The sequence below is a fragment of the Schistocerca serialis genome, chromosome 1 (genome assembly GCF_023864345.2).
Source record: "Schistocerca serialis cubense isolate TAMUIC-IGC-003099 chromosome 1, iqSchSeri2.2, whole genome shotgun sequence".
NCBI classification, from domain to species: Eukaryota; Metazoa; Arthropoda; class Insecta; order Orthoptera; family Acrididae; genus Schistocerca; species Schistocerca serialis.
The window spans coordinates 669,126,133-669,146,097 of record NC_064638.1 but is presented as its reverse complement, the minus strand read 5'-3'; the positions used below and the strand labels follow the sequence as shown (position 1 = coordinate 669,146,097).

At 42.3% G+C, this 19,965-nt stretch overlaps 1 protein-coding gene across 2 annotated transcripts in view; it reads right to left on the bottom strand.

Annotated features, from left to right (window-relative positions):
* Positions 1-19,965, bottom strand: part of LOC126480014 (polycomb group protein Pc) — a 76,691-nt gene that overhangs the window by 13,674 nt on the left and 43,052 nt on the right. For both annotated transcript variants that reach the window (XM_050103833.1, XM_050103834.1), the window contains one exon: positions 17,076-17,425. In XM_050103833.1, coding sequence (XP_049959790.1) covers positions 17,076-17,425 — 350 coding nt within the window. The remainder of the gene's footprint in view (positions 1-17,075; positions 17,426-19,965) is intronic.

Below are 19,965 nucleotides of genomic sequence, written 5' to 3'. Positions count from 1 at the left end.
TGTAGGAAAACAGAGAGGTACGAAATGAGAATGCACATAATTTAAATTGTTCGTGTAAGTATATCTGCCAGATGGAGAAAGATGCCAAGGACAAATCAGACATGAATAAGATTGTGAGTTTGAATGTAGATATAGTTACATTGAAGTATTCTTCCACTGACTCAGATATTTGTTACTGACAGACAAAACACAGGAGACATGTGGCATCTATGAATTTATAAAATACAGTATCCGTGAATTAAATTCTAAATTTTCAGACATATAATAGTATAACCTAATAGCATGCGAAACGAAAAGACAGACAGAGGAAACACTGCATTTCTCGATACTCCCCTTCACATAAATTGAGCCAACAATGCAGATTTAATGAGATCAAGGAATTTTCCAGCTTAAAACATTCAGTGAAGGAGGTAAATCTGAGGAGAGACTGTAATACCAGCAATATGGTTTAGGATGTAATTTCTCAAGCTACAGATATCTTCAGTATGTGAGTCGCTTAGTTTATATACAATTTGGTACGTTATCTGGCACCCAATCTGAGTCAATATGTATGAAGATTTAAAGAATCCCACAGACTGTTCTTTTCCTGTGCCTCACTCATCACATCATCTATCATTCCTTCTAAAATATCAATTTTGTAACTCATACATGTAAAAAAAATTGTAAATACTGCAACAGAAATTTTGTTTTTGTACAATTTCATGTAAATGCAGAGTCAAATTACGTCTTTAGAATTAGACAGCACGTTTTCACGTCTGTTTGCTGTGACAACAGGGTGTGTTAATGATGAAGCAATTTAGCACAAATTAAGCATGGAAAAATAGTGAAGACTTTTGTAAAATCCAGGTATTTAACAGCACTGCAGTACTATTCAGGTTAAAGCTCATAGACATTCTTTCTCAACACAACTTCCTTCAGGTTTGATTGCTCCAACAGTCCACAATGAATACTGTACACACACACACACACACACACACACACACACACACACACACACACACACACACACACACACACACATTTGACGGGTTCTATGAATACAATCTGTACCATTATATTCCACTGTGTCCATATGCAAAAATAAGTCATTACTGATTTGTTAAATTTGTTGAAAATGTTAACGTCTAACAAAATGTGTGCATTAAACACATTATATGGTGCTGAACCCAAAGTTACAAAATGCGAACTGGTAATTAAAGTGGAACTGTAGCAATGTCCTCCTATGGATAACAACAGAGGAGGAAGTTACCTGGTATGAAGCAGGTATGATCTAGCTTACTTGCTAAGAACTTTTGTAAAGAAGCAATGTCACAGTGATGTAAACTTTGCTTGGGTTGCAAATAATAACGAACCTAAGTTCAACTGTTATGCACAGGACAACAAAAGTAAAAAACCAAATAACTAAAAAAATTGTTTAATTGTTAATTTTACCTTACTAAAGTATAAAGAAAACTACACGACTGTGTCTAATGTTGAATAATTCTTCAAATATAAGTGTATGAACCACTAAATAAAATAAGTTGTATGTAGCTTAATGAAGATATTCAATTTTACATTACTACAGTAATTTGTAATATGTCAAATCTTTTAGCCTTGGTAGTACTAATATTTACTTCAACAATGTAGGAAAAAGTATTTACATCAAGCTTTTGGCCACAGCCTTTATCAGTAAAAGACACACACACTCACAAGCCAGCACACCTCATACACAAATGACCGCCAACTAAAGCATCTTGGGCCAGAAAGAAATAATCACATGGGATGCGAGCAGTAATGTGGAGTGAGCGGGGAAGGGGAAGGGATATTAGTTTATGGGTGGGGAGAGAGATGAACGCTGTCTGCTGGAGTGTGAAGGGACTAGACTCCCAACAGGCTCAGGAGCAGCGCGGGAAAAGATGAGCAGATATGTCTGCATAGGGCTCCAAATAAACAGGGTGGGAGATGAGAATGGGGAGGAGGTGACAGGGCAGAGGCGGCAGACACTATTGGGTAGAGGGTGTGGGGACAGTATGTCACCGCAGGTTGAGGCCGGGATAAATACAGGAGCAGAGAATGTGTGGTAAGGATAGTTCCCATCTGCGCAGTTCAGAAAAGCTGATGGTGGAAGGAGCGAGCCATGGCTCGAGTAGTGAAGCAGCCATTGAAATTAAGTGTGTGATGTTCAGCAGCAGGTTATGCCACAGGGTTGTCTCTCTGCTCTTGGCCACAGTTTGACAGTGGCTGTTCATCCTGGTCGACAGCTGATGGCTGCTTGGTGGCCCGGCCACTGATGGGGTAGGATAAACTTGTGACAAGACTGGAATAAAAAGTATTTGGTGGGTGGACTGGGCACGTTTTGCATCTGGGTCTTCCACAGGGCTATGATCCTTGTGGCTAGGGGATGGGACTGCGAGTGGCATAGGGACAGGCTAGGATGTTGGGGAGGTTTGGTCGGCGAACGAACACCACTCTAGAAGGGCTGGGAAGTACCTACGGTAGGATGTCTCGATCCTCATTACCAACAAACAACCCCCTCAAACCCAGAACCTCCCACAGAAGAACCCCAAGTGCCCCACTTGTGACAGGATACTTTCTGGGACAGGATCAGACTCTGAATGTGGCTCTCCAGCAGGGATACGACTTCCTCAAATCCTGCCCTGAAATGAGATTCATTCTTCATGAAATCCTCCCCACTCCACCAAGAATGCCTTTCCGCCATCCACCTAACCTTCGTAACCTCTTGGTTCATCCCTATGAAATCCCCAAACCACCTTCCCTACCCTCTGGCTCCTACCCTTGTAACCGCCCCCCGGTGTAAAACCTGTCCCATGCACCCCCCACCACCACCTACTCCAGTCCTGTAACCCAGAAGGTGTACACGATCAAAGGCAGAACCACGTGTGAAAGCACCCACGTGATTTACCAACTGACCTGCCTACACTGTGAAGCTTTCTATGTGGGAATGACCAGCAACAAACTGTCCATTTGCATGAATGGACACAGGCAGACAGTGTTTGTTGGTAATGAGGGTCACTCTGTGGCTAAATATGCCTCAGTGCACAGCCAGCACATCTTGGCACAGTGTTACACCGTCCGGGTTATCTGGATACTTCCCACTAACACCAACCTGTCAGAACTCCGGAGATGGGAACTTGCCCTTTAGTATATCCTCTCTTCTCGTTACCCACCAGGTCTCAACCTCCGCTAATTTCAAGTTGCTGCTGCTCATACCTCACCTGTCTTTCAACTTCATCTTTGGTACATCTGCCCCGACTGACATCTCTGCCCAAACTCTTTGCCTTTACAAATGTCTGCTTGTGTCTGTGGATGTGTGTGTGTGTGTGTGTGTGTGTGTGTGTGTGTGTGTGTGTATGCGCGCGAGTGTATACCTGTCCTTTTTCCCATTAAGGTAAGTCTTTCTGCTCCTGGGATTGGAATGACTCCTTACCCTCTCCCTTAAAACCCACATCCTTTCGCCTTTCCCTCTCCTTTCCTGATGAAGCAACCCTTGAATTTTGTGTGTCTATCGACATGCCAGCTCTTTCGTTTGGTAAGTCACATCATCTTTGTTTTTAGATATATTTTTCCCACGTGGAATGTTTCCCTATATATATATATATATATAAAGATGATGTGACTTACCAAACAAAAGCGCTGGCAAAGGTCGATAGACACACAGACAAACACACAAAATTCAAGCTTTAGAAACCAACGGTTGCTTCATCAGGAAAGAGGGAAGGAGAGGGAAAGACGAAAGGATGTGGGTTTTAAGGGAGAGGGTAAAGAGTCATTCCAATCCCGGGACCGGAAAGACTTACCTTAGGGGGAAAAAAGGACAGGTATACACTCGCGTGCGCGCGCGCCCACACACACACACACACACACACACACACACACACACACACACACACATCCATCCGCACATACACAGACACAAGCAGACATTTGTAAAGGCAAAGAGTTTGGGCAGAGATGTCAGTCGAGGCGGAAGTAAAGAGGCAAAGATGTTGTTGAAAGACAGGTGAGGTATGAGCAGCGGCAACTTGAAATTAGCGGAGGTTGAGGCCTGGCGGATAACGAGAAGAGAGGATATACTAAAGGGCAAGTTCCCATCTCCGGAGTTCTGACAGGTTGGTGTTAGTGGGAAGTATCCAGATAACCCTGACAGTGTAACACTGTGCCAAGATGTGCTGGCCGTGCACCGAGGCATGTTTAGCCACAGGGTGATCCTCATTACCAACAAACACTGTCTGCCTGTGTCCATTCATGCAAATGGACAGTTTGTTGCTGGTCATTCCCACATAGAAAGCTTCACAGTGTAGGCAGGTCAGTTGGTAAATCACGTGGGTGCTTTCACACGTGGCTCTGCCTTTGATCGTGTACACCTTCCGGGTTACAGGACTGTTGTAGGTGGTGGTGGGAGGGTGCATGGGACAGGTTTTACACCAGGGGCGGTTACAAGGGTAGGAGCCAGAGGGTAGGGAAGGTGGTTTGGGGATTTCATAGGGATGAACCAAGATGTTACGAAGGTTAGGTGGACGGCGGAAAGACACTCTTGGTGGAGTGGGGAGGATTTCATGAAGGATGGATCTCATTTCAGGGCAGGATTTGAGGAAGTCATATCCCTGCTGGAGAGCCACATTCAGAGTCTGATCCAGTCCCGGAAAGTATCCTGTCACAAGTGGGGCACTTTTGTGGTTCTTCTGTGGGAGGTTCTGGGTTTGAAGGGATGAGGAAGTGGCTCTGGTTATTTGCTTCTGTACCAGGTCAGGAGGGTAGTTGCGGGATGTGAAAGCTGTTTTCAGGTTGTTGGTGTAATGGTTCAGGGATTCCGGACTGGAGCAGATTCGTTTGCCATGAAGACCTAGGCTGTAGGGAAGGGACCATTTGATGTGGAATGGGTGGCAGCTGTCATAATGGAGGTACTGTTGCTTGTTGGTGGGTTTGATGTGGACGGACGTGTGAAGCTGGCCATTGGACAGATGGAGCTCAATGTCAAGGAAAGTGGCATGGGATTTGGAGTAGGACCAGGTGAATCTGATGGAACCAAAGGAGTTGAGGTTGGTGAGGAAATTCTGGAGTTCTTCTTCACTGTGAGTCCAGATCATGAAGATGTCATCAATAAATCTGTGCCAAACTTTGGGTTGGCAGGCCTGGGTAACCAAGAAGGCTTCCTCTAAGCGACCCATGAATAGGTTGGCGTACGAGGGGGCCATCCTGGTACCCATGGGTGTTCCCTGTAATTGTTGGTATGTCTGGCCTTCAAAAGTGAAGAAGGTGTGGGTCAGGATGAAGCTGGCTAAGGTAATGAGGAAAGAGGTTTTAGGTAGGGTGGCAGGTGATCGGTGTGAAAGGAAGTGCTCCATCGCAGCGAGGTCCAGGACGTGCGGAATATTTGTGTATAAGGAAGTGGCATCACTGGTTACAAGGATGGTTTCCGGGGGTAACAGATTGGGTAAGGATTCCAGGCATTCGAGAAGTTGGTGTCTTTTGATGGAGGATGGGGAGACTGCATGTAATGGGTTGAAGGTGTTGATCTATGTAGGCAGAGGTATGTTCTGTGGGGGCTTGGTAACCAGCTACAATGGGGCAGCCAGGATGATTGGGTTTTTGAATCTTAGGAAGAAGGTAGAAGGTAGGGGTGCGGGGTGTCGGTGGGGTCAGGAGGTTGATGGAGTCAGGTGAAAGGTTTTGTAGGGGGGCCTAAGGTTCTGAGGATTCCTTGAAGCTCCACCTGGACATTAGGAATGGGATTCCCTTGGCAAACTTTGTATGTGGTGTTGTCTGAAAGCTGACGCAGTCCCTCAGCCACATACTCCCGACTATCAAGTACCACGGTCGTGGAATCCTTGTCCGCCGGAAGAATGACGATGGATCGGTCAGCCTTCAGATCACGGATAGCTTGGGCTTCAGCAGTGGTGATGTTGGGAGTAGGATTAAGGTTTTTTAAGAAGGATTGAGAGGCAAGGCTGGAAGTCAGAAATTCCTGGAAGGTTTGGAGAGGGTGATTTTGAGAAAGAGGAGGTGGGTCCCGCTGTGACGGAGGACGGAACTGTTCCAGGCAGGGTTCAATTTGGATAGTGTCTTGGGGAGTTGGATCATTAGGAGTAGGATTAGGATCATTTTTCTTCGTGGCAAAGTGATATTTCCAGCAGAGAGTACGAGTGTAGGACAGTAAATCTTTGACGAGGGCTGTTTGGTTGAATCTGGGAGTGGGGCTGAAGGTGAGGCCTTTGGATAGGACAGAGGTTTTGGATTGGGAGAATGCACTTGTGCTGGGGAGCAACGGATTCAGTTTCAGAGTTGTGATGTATGGAGTATGGATTGCAGAGTAGTAGTATCTCGCGGAAGAAGCAGAGGTGGTTCTGGGATGCCTGTGCCATGGATATGTGTTTTTACAGTACCAGGTTTGTGAGGGCCACCTCTATACGTTATCCAACCTACTGCCACATCGGAGCACCCCTATCCAACCTCTACTGTACCCACAGTGTTCCTCTCGTCCACCTTCCTTAGCAGCTAAACCCTCCTAGATAACCTTGCTGACTTGCCACATCACCAAATTCCCTACCAACTCATCACCAAATCCAAGGACCAAACGTTCCAATAACAGTGTTGTTAACTTTTCCACAAAAACCCTCAGCCCCACAGAAGTTTCAGTCTCACTCAAAGGGCTCACCTTTAGCCCTACATCTAAATTTAACCATCCTAGACTCGACAAAGATCTGCTCTCCTTTTCTCGATCCCTGCAAATGGAAGCAGTTCTTTTCTGCCAATCCCTCCAGACAAACCCACCCTAATTTCAACATTGAACTCTGCCTCTTCCAGTTCATACCACCATCCAACCATGATCACCCCCCCCCCCCCCCCCCCCACTTCCACCCAACCACCCACTGGTCACCTTCCAGGGATTCCTTACCTCCTCACCATCCTTCTCCAGGTTCTTTCTTTAGGACACCAACCTTTCAGCAGATGACACAACCTCAAAACAAGTCCTGATCTGTTCATCCTACCTGCAGACAAAGGTTCCACCACTGCTGTTATGAGTCGCAGTGACTACCTAGCAGGAGCCTCCACTAAATCATCTGATTCCTTCACCTTAAACTGTGCCAGAGTGATTCCATCCCAGAAGTCCAACACAAACTCCAATCCCTGCTTAAAGCCTTAGGTCCTTCCAAGAAAATCTCTCACAAATCTATTTCCTTCCTCGCCCCTATGACGGTGCACACCCACCTTCTACATGCTCCCCAAAATCCACAAATCCAACAATCATAGTCCGCCCACTGCGGCTGGTTATTGTGCCCCCGCTGAAAGAATTTCAGCCCTCATTGACCAACACTTCCAACCAACTGCCTGTAATCTAGCCTCCCATGTCAGACACCAACCACTTCCTTCACCGACTCTCCGTTTACCTCCTGGATCCCTACTTATCACTGTTGATGCCACCTCCCTATACACCAACATCCCCCATGGTCATACTGCCGCTGAAACTATCTTTCCCACGTGATTCAGCAGAGATTTATTTCATTATCTTTCCCACATTCTCTGGACTCCAAATCCACTACCTCATATAATATTATTATGGCTCAAAATAAGAAATTAAACTCTTTGTTATTGAACTAGTGTGTGTAGTGTCTCTGTATGTCTGTGAAGGACAACATCAATTTCCAGAGCGGTGTAAACTACTCCCACAGCATACGTAATTTTGTACACGTAGACAAGTTATTCTTGTGGTGTAGAAGCAGACTCAGACTCCAACTGTTGCCTGTAAAATTCTTGAAATGTAAGAGAAAGAAAACTTCTATAGGATCTTCTCAAATTGGGATACTGCCATTCACATTTGGTCATTCAATGACTGTCTGTGAGTGAAATGAGCTCGTTTTAGCAGAGAAAACTTTCTCTATGCTTTTGGGAGTTTATTGAAGCAGGTTCTACAGCAAACATCGACCACCAAATGTTCGAAGTCCTATACAAGCTCGTCGTACATTACAGTTAATCACAGAATCTTTTAATCAAAAATAAATAAGCGAAATTACCTTTCAAAATGCACCAGACTGTATTATGACTGTTGCTAAACTCCACGTTAATGTTACATATCGCCTGCAAATCTCAAAAAATACAAATTATACAATATGGCAGCTAACCATGACTGTTTCATTGCACACGCTTTATACATGTCTTCTCGTTATCCTGTCTCGCAACAAAGACGTGTCATATACCGATTTTCTCACATTTCTCTGCTTGTCACAGAACAACATTAAGTCAAGGAATAAATATTTCGCTTGTGCACGTGAAATGCGCTGCCCAGCGATGAACCAATAACAATAGGAAGGTCGTTGAACTTATCAGTTGATCAATTCATGACTCCTAACCGCTAGTATGGGCCAAGGGATGTTATACTCATTCCTCAAACACCTTACTAACTTTATCCTCACCCACAACTACTTCGCATTTGAATGTAAGGTATATAAAAAAATCTGCGGCACAGCCTTGGGCACTAGCATGGTACCCTCCTGTGCCAACCTCTTGATGGGTGTTCCACAGAAGACCTTCCTAGCCTCCTCAAACACCAAACCAGGTTCATTGATGATATCTTCGTGATCTGGACTCTGAGCCAAGACACCTTATCTTCATTCCTTCACAACCTCAACATCTTCTCTACCATCCACTTCACACGGTCCTCACCAACTCTGCACGCCACCTCCCTAACAGCTCCATCCCCTAACAGCTCCATCTACACCTCTGCCCACATTAAAACCACCAACAGTGCCTGCATTTTAACAGCTGTCATCCCTTTCACACCAAAAAAATCCCTCCCATAGAGGTTGGCCAACTTGAGACAGTGTATCTGCAGTGACAAAAACTCCCTGATCCGAATTCTGAGGATCTCACCTAGGCCTTCACAGACAGGCAGCCCCCCCCCCCCCCCCACCTAGTCCGCAAATAGATCTTCCATACCCATTTCCCTCACACCCCCCAATCCTCCGTGCATCCCCAAGAACCAGCCACAAAGGAGTGTCCCCTTTATCACTCAATACCATTCCGGACAGGAATAACTGAACCACATCCATTGCCAGGGCTTTGATTACCTATCATCATGCCCTGAAATGACTGACATCCTACCCGAGATACTTTGCATGTCCTTCACCCAACCAATCTCCACAACATCCTAATCCATCCCTAAGTCGCTTCCAATCCCGACCCCTTGCCGCAAGGATCATATCCCTGTGGAAGACCCTGATGCAAAACCTGCCCAATCCACCCACCCAGAACTTCCTATTCCAGTCCTGTCACAGGTCTATCCTATCCCATCAGGGATCGAGCCACCTGTGAAAACTGCCTTGCCATCTAACAGGTGATCATTGCACAGCTTTTTATATTGGTATGATTATCAGCCATCAAACTGTTGCCAAGAGCAAAGTAGACCACCCTGCGGTACAGCACGCAGCTGAACATAACATACTTGATATCAATGGCTGCTTCACTGCCCAAGCCATCTGGATCCGTCCCTATACCACCAACTTCGCTGAACTGCACCGATGGGAGTTAACCTTACAGCACATTCTCTGCTCCAGTTATTATCCCGGATTCAACCTACAGTAATGTACTGTCCTCACACCATCTACCCAACATTTTCCACCCCCTCTGTCCTGTCACCTCCTCCCTATTCTCGCCTCCCACCCTGTTTATTTGGAGCCCTCTGTCCAACGCATCCGCCTGTCTTTCCCTGCTCCTTTCCTTTCTTCCCCACCTCCCTGTCCCATACCTCCTGACCCTGTGCCTATTGGCAGTATAGTCCCTACACACTCGCACCAGATAGCATTCATTTCTACCCCATTCTGCACACTAACATCCCTTCCCCACCCCCTTCAGATTGCTGCTTGCATCCCACCTGATAGTTGCATTCCGGACCAAGATGCTGGAGTTGGCAGTCATGTGTCCACGAGATGGGCTTGTGTGTGAACGACGAAGGCTCTGGCCGTACGTTTTAATTGTGCCTGTCTGCAACTTGATGTGTCTTCTTTATGGTAAGTAGCAATCTGTCTTTTCCTACATTGTTGATATTCCTATCTAGAGTTTCCATTGTTCAAAATTTACTTCAGTGTGCTGAATTATACATTCATCGTCATTAAAACTGCAACAACAAGAAAAGCAAACAAAATTTTACTTATTGTGTGTATATAGTATAGTAGAAAGAAAACATTAAATTTGTAGGTGATTTAGGGGTATACAGGATGCAAAATTAAGTACCAGAGCTGCCACTACTGCCAGCAACCAAGCTCCAAACTGGTTGGCCATCGAGCTGGACTTAGCTTGGATCACAGATATATGTACGTCACTCCACAATGATTCAACTCTGCACCAGAGTTCAACAATCACATTCGCTGGCAAATTGTGGCATGCCAGTCTCTTGGCAAACCAGACAGATTATTTCAGTAGATGAGACCTCTGGAGAACATGCTGGCTAAGGCAATTGTCAAACCAAGGTCAGACAGCAAGGGAACCTTATGACACAGATCTAAAGATAGGTCACAGTTACCCATCATAACAAGCCAGAAACGTAACGCAACAGCAAACTAAAGCATCACACCAGGTGCTGGCCCTTTATGATGTCGACAAATACAGTCTTGGCAACAGTTGTTCTAATCGGAGCCTCCACACACAGAAATATTCTTTGTGGTACTGGAAGCTATCTTAAACCGCAACACGATGCTGTCCTCTTGTCATCTGGTGCACCACTGTTGGTGCGCCTCTTTTTGGTGGTGTATGAAGGAAAGTTGCAACAATGGTAGCTGTACTTCAGATATCTTTTACTGTCTGTGTGCATACTTGTCTTGGTGCTATTAAGTCACGAACTTGAGGTAGTTGACATGGCTATACAATCCTTCACAGCCAAGTGAACAACATGTCTGTCCTCTCAGAAACTAGACACACACGGTCACTGTGATTCTGCATGGTGTTGAGCATGACATGCCGAAACCCATCAATTCACTTTCGTGATACACATGCCTTCTTACTGAAAAATGATACAACTTAAGATTATAAAATAACATGTCAAATGTAAAGGTACCGACATTGTGTGGGAGTTTTATTTTGCACATAGTGTGCTACATTGAGGAATGATGCTTATCTTCCATAAAGGACAGCAGTTGTAGCTACTTCGAGGAGGAAATGCCTGCTCGGATCACCAGCCTGTCCTGTAGATACACAGACTTTCACAACACCACTATGCCAACAATGAACACCATTATACTAACAAAGAACTCAAGTTGTCAGAAACAAAAATTAACTTTGGACAAATTACTTTTAGTCTGTATATAGAAAGTTGAAGGGGTTCATGTAATGTGTGTCACTTATATGCTAAGGAAAAGAATGGATGATCTGTCAACAGCAGTATCACGTTATTCACCAACATGTAGTGCAGCAATTCTGGATTTTAAAGCCACCAGAACAAAATCATAGAAGTACTCTGAGAGAAGTCAAAGAGAACAACCATTTCACGAAGGTAAGGAACATCATTATCACGCTGAAAGTTACACCCCATCATATTTTCATACCTGTGGAATCCCCACCAATGCTAGCAGCAATACAGCGGAACAATACACTGAAACCTCAATCATTCACAATCCTGCTGCACTTGTATTCCAACAGATGTTGACAGAAATTTCTCCCTCTTTAATGAAGCAATACCATGTTCTCACAAACAACCAACATCAAATGCGAATTTTGAATGAGAGACCAACTGCGTAATCTTTTCTTATACACGGACTGCAGGTGAAGATGTGTGGTTACGCTGAAATGCTAGTCATCTGCATATGCGGTCATGCCAATTTGATGTCTGTTGTATGCTGCCTTCATGGTGCTGCAATTCTAATGACCAGCAGTGTATATTTCACCACCCACCTCGATCACATAACAGAAGGGGAAAGTAGTGATATGAAATATTTTATGCCCACGTGGTTGCATATGAATCACTTGTCTGAAAACCACATGAATTTGTTTTGCCATTTCGTGTACTGTTGAGTGAAACAGGCAGTGTTTAAAATAAGGGTAAATATGTTTGTGTGTTTCACCATGTTTATTTATTATAAGTAAAAGAAAAAATGTTTAAAGCGTGTAAATCTAATGAATTTTCAGAATTGAGGGGAAGTGGCACTTTTGACGTGGTAGCTATACTGCTGACATTTTTCCATCTAGAGGGACTTCACAATGAAATGTATATCACAGCCGACAGTTTAGAAGGCTGTGCAACACTGTCTTTCTTTAAAGAGACTTGTAGTTACAGTCTGATAATCAGTCCATTGCTCGCAGTCAGTGTGTTGAGACCCAACAACTTTTATAGAGACCCAACAACTTTTATATACATTTTATACATACGGAGGAGAAACTAGATTCACTTTGGTATTTTACACATTAATGGAAAAAAAATTTGTCTAAGATAGAAAAATAAAATGAAACAAAAGAGACAATTTTGCTGAGGTGGTCCATTCCTACCACACATCTGTAGTCTTCTATGTTGAACTATATAAAAAACAATGTATATGAAAATACAAAGACTACAGTCTCTTTTGTTCTGATCCAAACACAAAAGATATTTTCTGAAAGCTGATGAAGAGTAAACAATACAGTTACATCACACTATATGATCACCTTAACTGAGTGAGAAGATATATTATCTGTATATTATTCCACACTGTCAACAGCTGTACCACTACATGTGTCTTACCACAACAGGACATGACTTTAAATAAGGAAGGAGCCCACGGAAATTATCAACCAACTTAGATCAAAACAACAGGAAGTACAGCTGATGATCACAGTACTTTTTTTTTTGTGTGTGGGGGGGGGGGGGGCAACTCTGGTTCACTATTTGCAGATGGAGAGGGGAGGAGGCAACCAGTTAAATCCTTCAAGAAAGCCTGCTGGCATTTGCATAATCTACAGACAATCACAGAAAATTCAACTGGTACATATTAAAAAAGAATTAGACGGTAAAAGAGGGTTTTTCATAAATATATACATGTGTTTCATTTGTTGGTGAGCTGTCTACAGAGGTACATTGCCCGAGCCATCAGTGATAGGGATGTGATGCCACTGTCAATACTGTAGAACATGGGGAACCAGATGAGCCAAACCCCTTGTACAGTCCTGGTCATAAATTGAGTTGATGGAGCAAACTCCTCAGTCGTTTGTATTCAAATGCTTCCTGCTGGACTTAACAAGCATATGAATGGTTTCTCTCCATGATGATCTGCATATTTCATGGACCTTGAAGTAGATCACTGAGTGAGGTGATTCAATGGTTAGCATACTAGGCTGACATTTGAAAAGTGTTAGTTCAAATCCCCATTTGCCCACAAAGATTTAAGTTTACTGTGGTTTCCCTAAATTTCTCAAGGCAAATGTGGAGTTATTTTTTGAAATCAGTGTCGACAATTTCCTTCCCTATCATCTCCCAATTTAAGATTGTGCTTTGTCGCTAACAATCTTGTAGTCCACTGATGTTAATCTCTAACCTTCCCATGTTCCTCTTTTTTCTTTTGAGTGGGCCCTCTTTGAACTACTTGTGTTTTGCTGAATATGATCCCTTCTTGTGGGCTTGGTTACAAGAGGAAACCAGCATAGGCTACGCCATGTGTCATTAATGAAAGTTGCACATTAATGGCAACCCTTACTTTTCAACTGTTAAGCTTTTCAATACAGGTTGGGTGTGTCTTGATGACACATGATAATGAACGACTTTACTAATACACTGCTCACATCAAGTTAGCTAAACAAGTCTTGAAATTATGATGAAAATAACTAGAACAAAAAGAGGGGTGAAACAACAACATTCAGGAATAATGTCTTGCCCCATGAATATAACTTCATTAACAATGCACTGTTACCCGGATACAGGCAAACCCTGCAAGGTACTCATAATACTACCAATAAAACAACAGGTTTTTGAACAAGTAAACACCTGTACAGCAGCCACACAAACCAAGTTGGAACCTTGGTATACAAAGCACATTATGAAAGTCTAACAGCAAACAAACTCATCTGAAAAAGGGATGGGTACTACATTTGCCACAAACAAATATGTTTCCTATATTTGCCACAAGCTAACGTGTGTGCTACAGTTTCTCCAAACAAACAGTTTACTTGCAAAATTAAGATTTTGGTAGTTATATGTCTTGAATAGTTTTGAGCTCAATGCTTTTGCTACCATCATATTAACCATTGAAGTATCTGATTGCATCTCACACACAATTAAACGATAAAATTAAAAACATCACAGTAATAATGACTATATCACTGCATCCACTCACCATTCAAGATAGTGAGTGTTCCTGAAATTTTGTAATGGTATATGGAGCAATTAAATGATTCAATTCTTTTCGCTGTAAATTATGTGGACAATTCTCGCAATCTAAAAGTGCAAATTCTTTGAAGAGAAAGTTACTTTCAGAGAACAAAGTTTTTTTAGTGAAAGTAAACTATTACATCAAAATAACTGTTGACTCCCACCTACAGAGGGATAAACAAACATCATAATTAAGTAAGAACACACGTACAAAAAAGGGTTTTGTATATGCAAGCTTTCAGAGCCAGTGACTCTTCCTCCTGGTGGAGGGGTTGAATGGGAAGGAAGAGGGGTGAAGGAAAAGGACTGGAGAGGTTTATGAAATTGGGTACAGTTTGGAAAAGTCACCCAGGACCCTGGATCAGGGGACACTTACCCGAAGGGATGAGAAGGAAAGACTGATTGTTGGGGACTGCACTGGATGAGATTGAAAACCTGAGTGCTTAAAGGTGGAAGACAGAGATAACTGCTAAAACATTGTGCACAAGTTGATAAGAGTGAAAAGCTAAGTCACTATATGTAATAAAGGTGGGAGATCGTCATGATATTTTTTCAATTAGAGGCCACATGTCCTTTGGATACCCATTATGTGTCTTTAACGTAGTGGTTTCCATTGCCTTCTGAATCCTCATGCTGTTGATCATTGCTGATTCTTACGCCTTTAGAGGCAGTTTCTCACCCTAAGGACAAGAGAGTGCCTTGAACCTATGTCCACCCATGATGACAAGGCCATTGGCAGAATGAGGGTTACTTCTTATGCCGGAAGTCTGTGTCTGCCAATGCTGATTATTAATCAAAATTTAAGCAGCAGTGGGTTATGAATCCGAGACCAAGGGCATTTTAATTATTAATCAAAGACGCTATCCCTAGGCTCATTACAGTGTCATTAAACTGTACCCCCACCCCCCAATATTGTTCATTGTACAGAGTGTTCTGTGCTCGAGTGCAAGTAGTGAAATAACTAAGAAAGAAAAAAGTAGCTCAAAGGCAATACAGTGATAATTATTTACCTTACCTTTTTTCTGGTGTGTGTGTGTGTGTGTGTGTGTGTGTGTGTGTGTGTGTGTGTTGGGAGGGGGGACTGCTATGGTTCCCAGTAAACTGAAATGACATTTGTCAAACAAACATTCCTCTCCATTAAGAAAAGGTGTATTTGTTTCTCATCAGTTGTTGGAACAAAATAAAAACAAGTGAAACTCCTGACAATTTCAGCACGTTTCGCCAAAAGAACAGGAAGCTAGCTATAAGGTAACATTTACCGTAAACGCCAAAAAACCACACACAATAGCAGAAAAGTCAATTATTCAAAATGACAGTCACAATCGCATTATTCATTTTGCCGCCAACGGGTTTCAACCCATGATGGTGTTATCTTCAGGGCAATTTACACTATTTGGTCACTCGCTCTGGAGTTACCAACCGTGCACGGGCAGGGTGATGGCTCCAGCGAGCAACCAAATGGTGTAAATTGCCCTGAAGATGACCCCATCACGGGTTGAAACCGGTTGGCGGCAAAAAAAATAATGCGATTGTGACTGTCATTTTGAATAATTGTTTGTAAGTAAATTCATCACTGTTGATCTCCATATAACTATGTTGTCAAAAAAAAAAGAGCAGATAAGTTGTTAATGTCCAATTTGAAGAAATGGTAAAAGCAGTTCTTGGTTCAGAACCTGCTACTGAAATTTCAAAAATTCCTCTCCAGTGATATGGAAAACATTTTGAAGGAGAAAATAAAGGTACAGTTATTGTGATCGTTTCATAGCTTTGGTTACTGATAACAATTCCTCTCCAGTGATATGGAAAACATTTTGAAGGAGAAAATAAAGGTACAGTTATTGTGATCGTTTCATAGCTTTGGTTACTGATAACAACTTGACACCAGCACCTACAAGCTTTAATCTGTACACTAAAAGCACTGAAGATGGTCATTATGTGATTGAAAATCGATTTTCCTGTCAATAAACCATCGAAATTACGCCCAACACTGACCTTCCTTCTAGTTACATTAGAATTACTACTTATGTATCTTCTTTAGGTCATTCATTGGTACGTGAAGATGCGATTATGTCAGAAAATTAGTAGTGATTAATAAATCATTTTGTCGCAGCTCTTCAACATTTGAAATGTATCATCACAGCTACGGCCGCCCCTCATACTAAGTCATCTGTAGTCACAAAATCATTCTACTTTATTTTTCCCCAATTTTGACCTAAAGTATCACAAAAATGACACAGCCCTGAAATTTTGTGTTGAGCACAAAAGTTGTGGATCCAAACCAAATTATCTCCTTTGAATTACTATTAGCTTCATTTTTGAAAGCCTTAAATTTGACAAAGTGCCAAAATGCTCACAAGATACTTTGCACCTCTTCTCAGCAAGACCTTGTAAAATTACAACTGTTTCGTATGCTGAGTTCAAATTTTGAACAGTTTCGTTTTTTTTCTATAGCGAACAGCAGTTCAAGATTTCACTCAGATTGTAGATGGTCAGGAACAATCCTATGTGCAATCAGAAAGTGTGTCACATTTGTTGTTTGCAAGTAAGCAGATATACTGTTACAGTGTATGCCGGTAGAACGTTTAAGGAGCACTTTCCAAGATGCCTTTCACCAAAAAATTCAATAACAAATTATGGTTCGCACTACTACATATAACAATTATATTTAGAAACTCTACATAATTAGCTGCAAATTAGTTGCTTTATGACTTATATTATACCTAAAGCACTTATCCATAGGACCATTACTTACCGAGGGAAGTGGTGGTGAACCAAGACGAGGTGCTTTGGAGACAGGTGATGCACAGCTTGTAGTAATTGTGACCCCAATTTTGCCCGACTCCTGGGACAGTACTTCTGCCTTTCGTTTTGTGCCAGTGTCACATCGAGGTGACGTGGCAATTGCATCTTCCACAGTTGCAGCAGTGTTTGTCTCTACTGCATCCTGAACTGCAGGTGTGGGAATCGGAGTATGAGGACATGTGGTCTTCACTTGGGCAATTACTGGTGGTTCGGACACTTCTCCGGGTTCACTGGCTGCCTCATTCAAATCTCCAGCAGTTACTGTTGGTTCGGGATCCACAGTGTCCACAGGTACAGGCCCTGAATATTGGGCAATACTAGTTAAATATTTGCTAATGCAATTAAGTCATCAAAATAGGAATGTACCTATTTAAGATAATGAGAGACACAATACTGAGGCATAAAAGTGGCTAAGTCCAAACATTTTCTGTTCAATAAGGCCCACAGCTTTCACAATGAAAAAAATACGTGACTCACCACTTTAATCTAAGAACATAAAAGCTCTTGTCCAGCTTGAGACTAGATACAGTTCTACACCTACAGCTATACTCTGCAAGACACTTCACAGTGCGTGGTAAACAGTACTTCTGACACAACTACCTGATTCCCCCTTCCCTGTTCCATTCATTAATGGTGCATAGGAAAAACTATTGTTGGTATACCTCTTAATAAGCTCTAATTTCTCGGATTTTCTCATTAGGGTCATTTTGCGAGACATACGTGGGAGGAAGTAACATATTGCCTGACTTTTCCTGAAACGTACTCTCTCAGGATTTCAGTAGTGAACCAGTTCATGAAGCACAATGTCTCTCTTACAGAGTCTGTCACTGGGGTTTGTTGAGCTCTGTAACGCTCTCACATTGACTAAATGACCCTGGGACGCAACGCATTGCTCTTTGTTCGATCTTCTATATCTCTTCTATTAGTCCAACCTGGTAAGCATCGCAGAATGATGAGGAACACTCAACAACTGGCCAAACGTATTTTGAAGCCACTTCTTTCAGGGATGAGTTACATTTCCTTAAGATTCTTCATCTGAATCTCAGTCTAGCATATCTGTTTTTCCTACTGATTATGTGTACTTCCACATTTCATTGCTACAGACTGTTACTCTTAGATATTTTATGGAAGACGCTGTTTCCAGCAATCTGTCATAATAATGTAGTTCTACAGTAATGGAGTTTTTCTCCTATGTGTGCGCAATATGTTACATCTATTTACATTCAGGGTTAACTACCAGTCTCTGCACCACTCATAAATCCTCTGCAGGTCCTTTTGCAAATTGCTGCAGTCTTCTGGCGTTGCTAAGCTCCTGCAGATAACAGCATCGTCTGTGTATAGCCTTATGAAGCTTCTGACGTTTTTTACTAGATCATTTATATATATCTTGTAAACAGCAACATTCCTTCCACACTTCCTCGGGGTAGTCCTGAAATTGTCATTACATTTGTCGATTGAGGTCCATTAAGAATGTGTTGAGCTCTCTCTGCAAAGAAGTTTTGAATACAGTTGCGAATCTGGTCCAATAGTCGATAATCTCATATTTTTTTCACTAAACAGCAGAGCAGGACGGTGTCAAATGCCTTCTTGAAGTCTAGGAACATGACAACAACCAGAGTGGTGATGTCTTTAGCACTGCGGATCCCATGGAGGAACAGAGCGAGCTGAGTTTCACAAGATCTCGGCTTGAGATATCCATGTTAATTTTTTGAGAGAGGATTTTTGTTCTCCAAAATCTTCATAAAAGCTTGTTCCATAACTCAGTATCAGACCGACATCAGCGATACAGGCCTACAATTATGTGCAACTGTACTATGACCCTTCTTTATAATGGGAATAACCTGCACTTCAGTCACTAGGTACCCTTCATCGCTCCAGTGATTTATGAGAAACTGCTGCTACTAGGGATCACGTTCTTTCGCATAATCTCTGTACGATCTTACAGATACTTCATCTGGTCTTGATGCCTTTCCACTACCAAGTGATTATAGTTGCTTTCCTATTCTGTGATCATTTATCAAAATATCTGGCTTTTATGTTCATACAATGATTGAAAGCAGCAACAATATTACGATCTTCTGCAGTGAAACAATTGCAGAAGATCAAATTTAGTATTTCAGCCTCTCTCTGTCATCTTCCATTTCGGTGCCAGTATGATTCATGAGTGACTGAAGAGATTACATAATCTGCTTACTGATTTTACATATGACAAAAAAAATCCAACAGTTTTTGGTCAGAAGGGATGGCACAATTTTACTTTTAAAGTCATTGAACACTTCTCCCATTGTTTCCTTTATGCTCATTTTTGCTTCATTCAGCTTTTGTTTCTCAGATAAGTTTTGACTTATCTGGAATCTGTGGTGAAGCTCTCTTTGTTTAGGAAGCAGTTTTATATAACAATTATTAAACCTAGTCTACGGCATACTGAACAATGCTTTTGGTTTTTTTCCATTTGTGCTTTATATCTTTGTCCTCAGCATCAAATATTTGATGTTGACTACTAAGACACTCCAATTTGTATCGTGTCACTCTTGCTCATCAAAAATACTTTCCTACTTTTCATAACAATCCATGTAATACCCACATCATTGATGCAATCACTGCCTTATGATCACTCTGCGTTAACTGATTCTAAAAGTTCAGAGAGAAGGTCTAAGACTTTATCTTCACGAGTTGGTTCTCTCACTATCTGCTTAAAGCAATTTTTGGATTAGACATTCAGAATAATGCCACATGTAACCCTGTCTCTGGCACCATTTTTGGTCACATGACTCTCCTATTCTGTGTGGCAAGATGATGTCACCCCCTATTGCAATAGCATGATCATCAGGAAACTTATT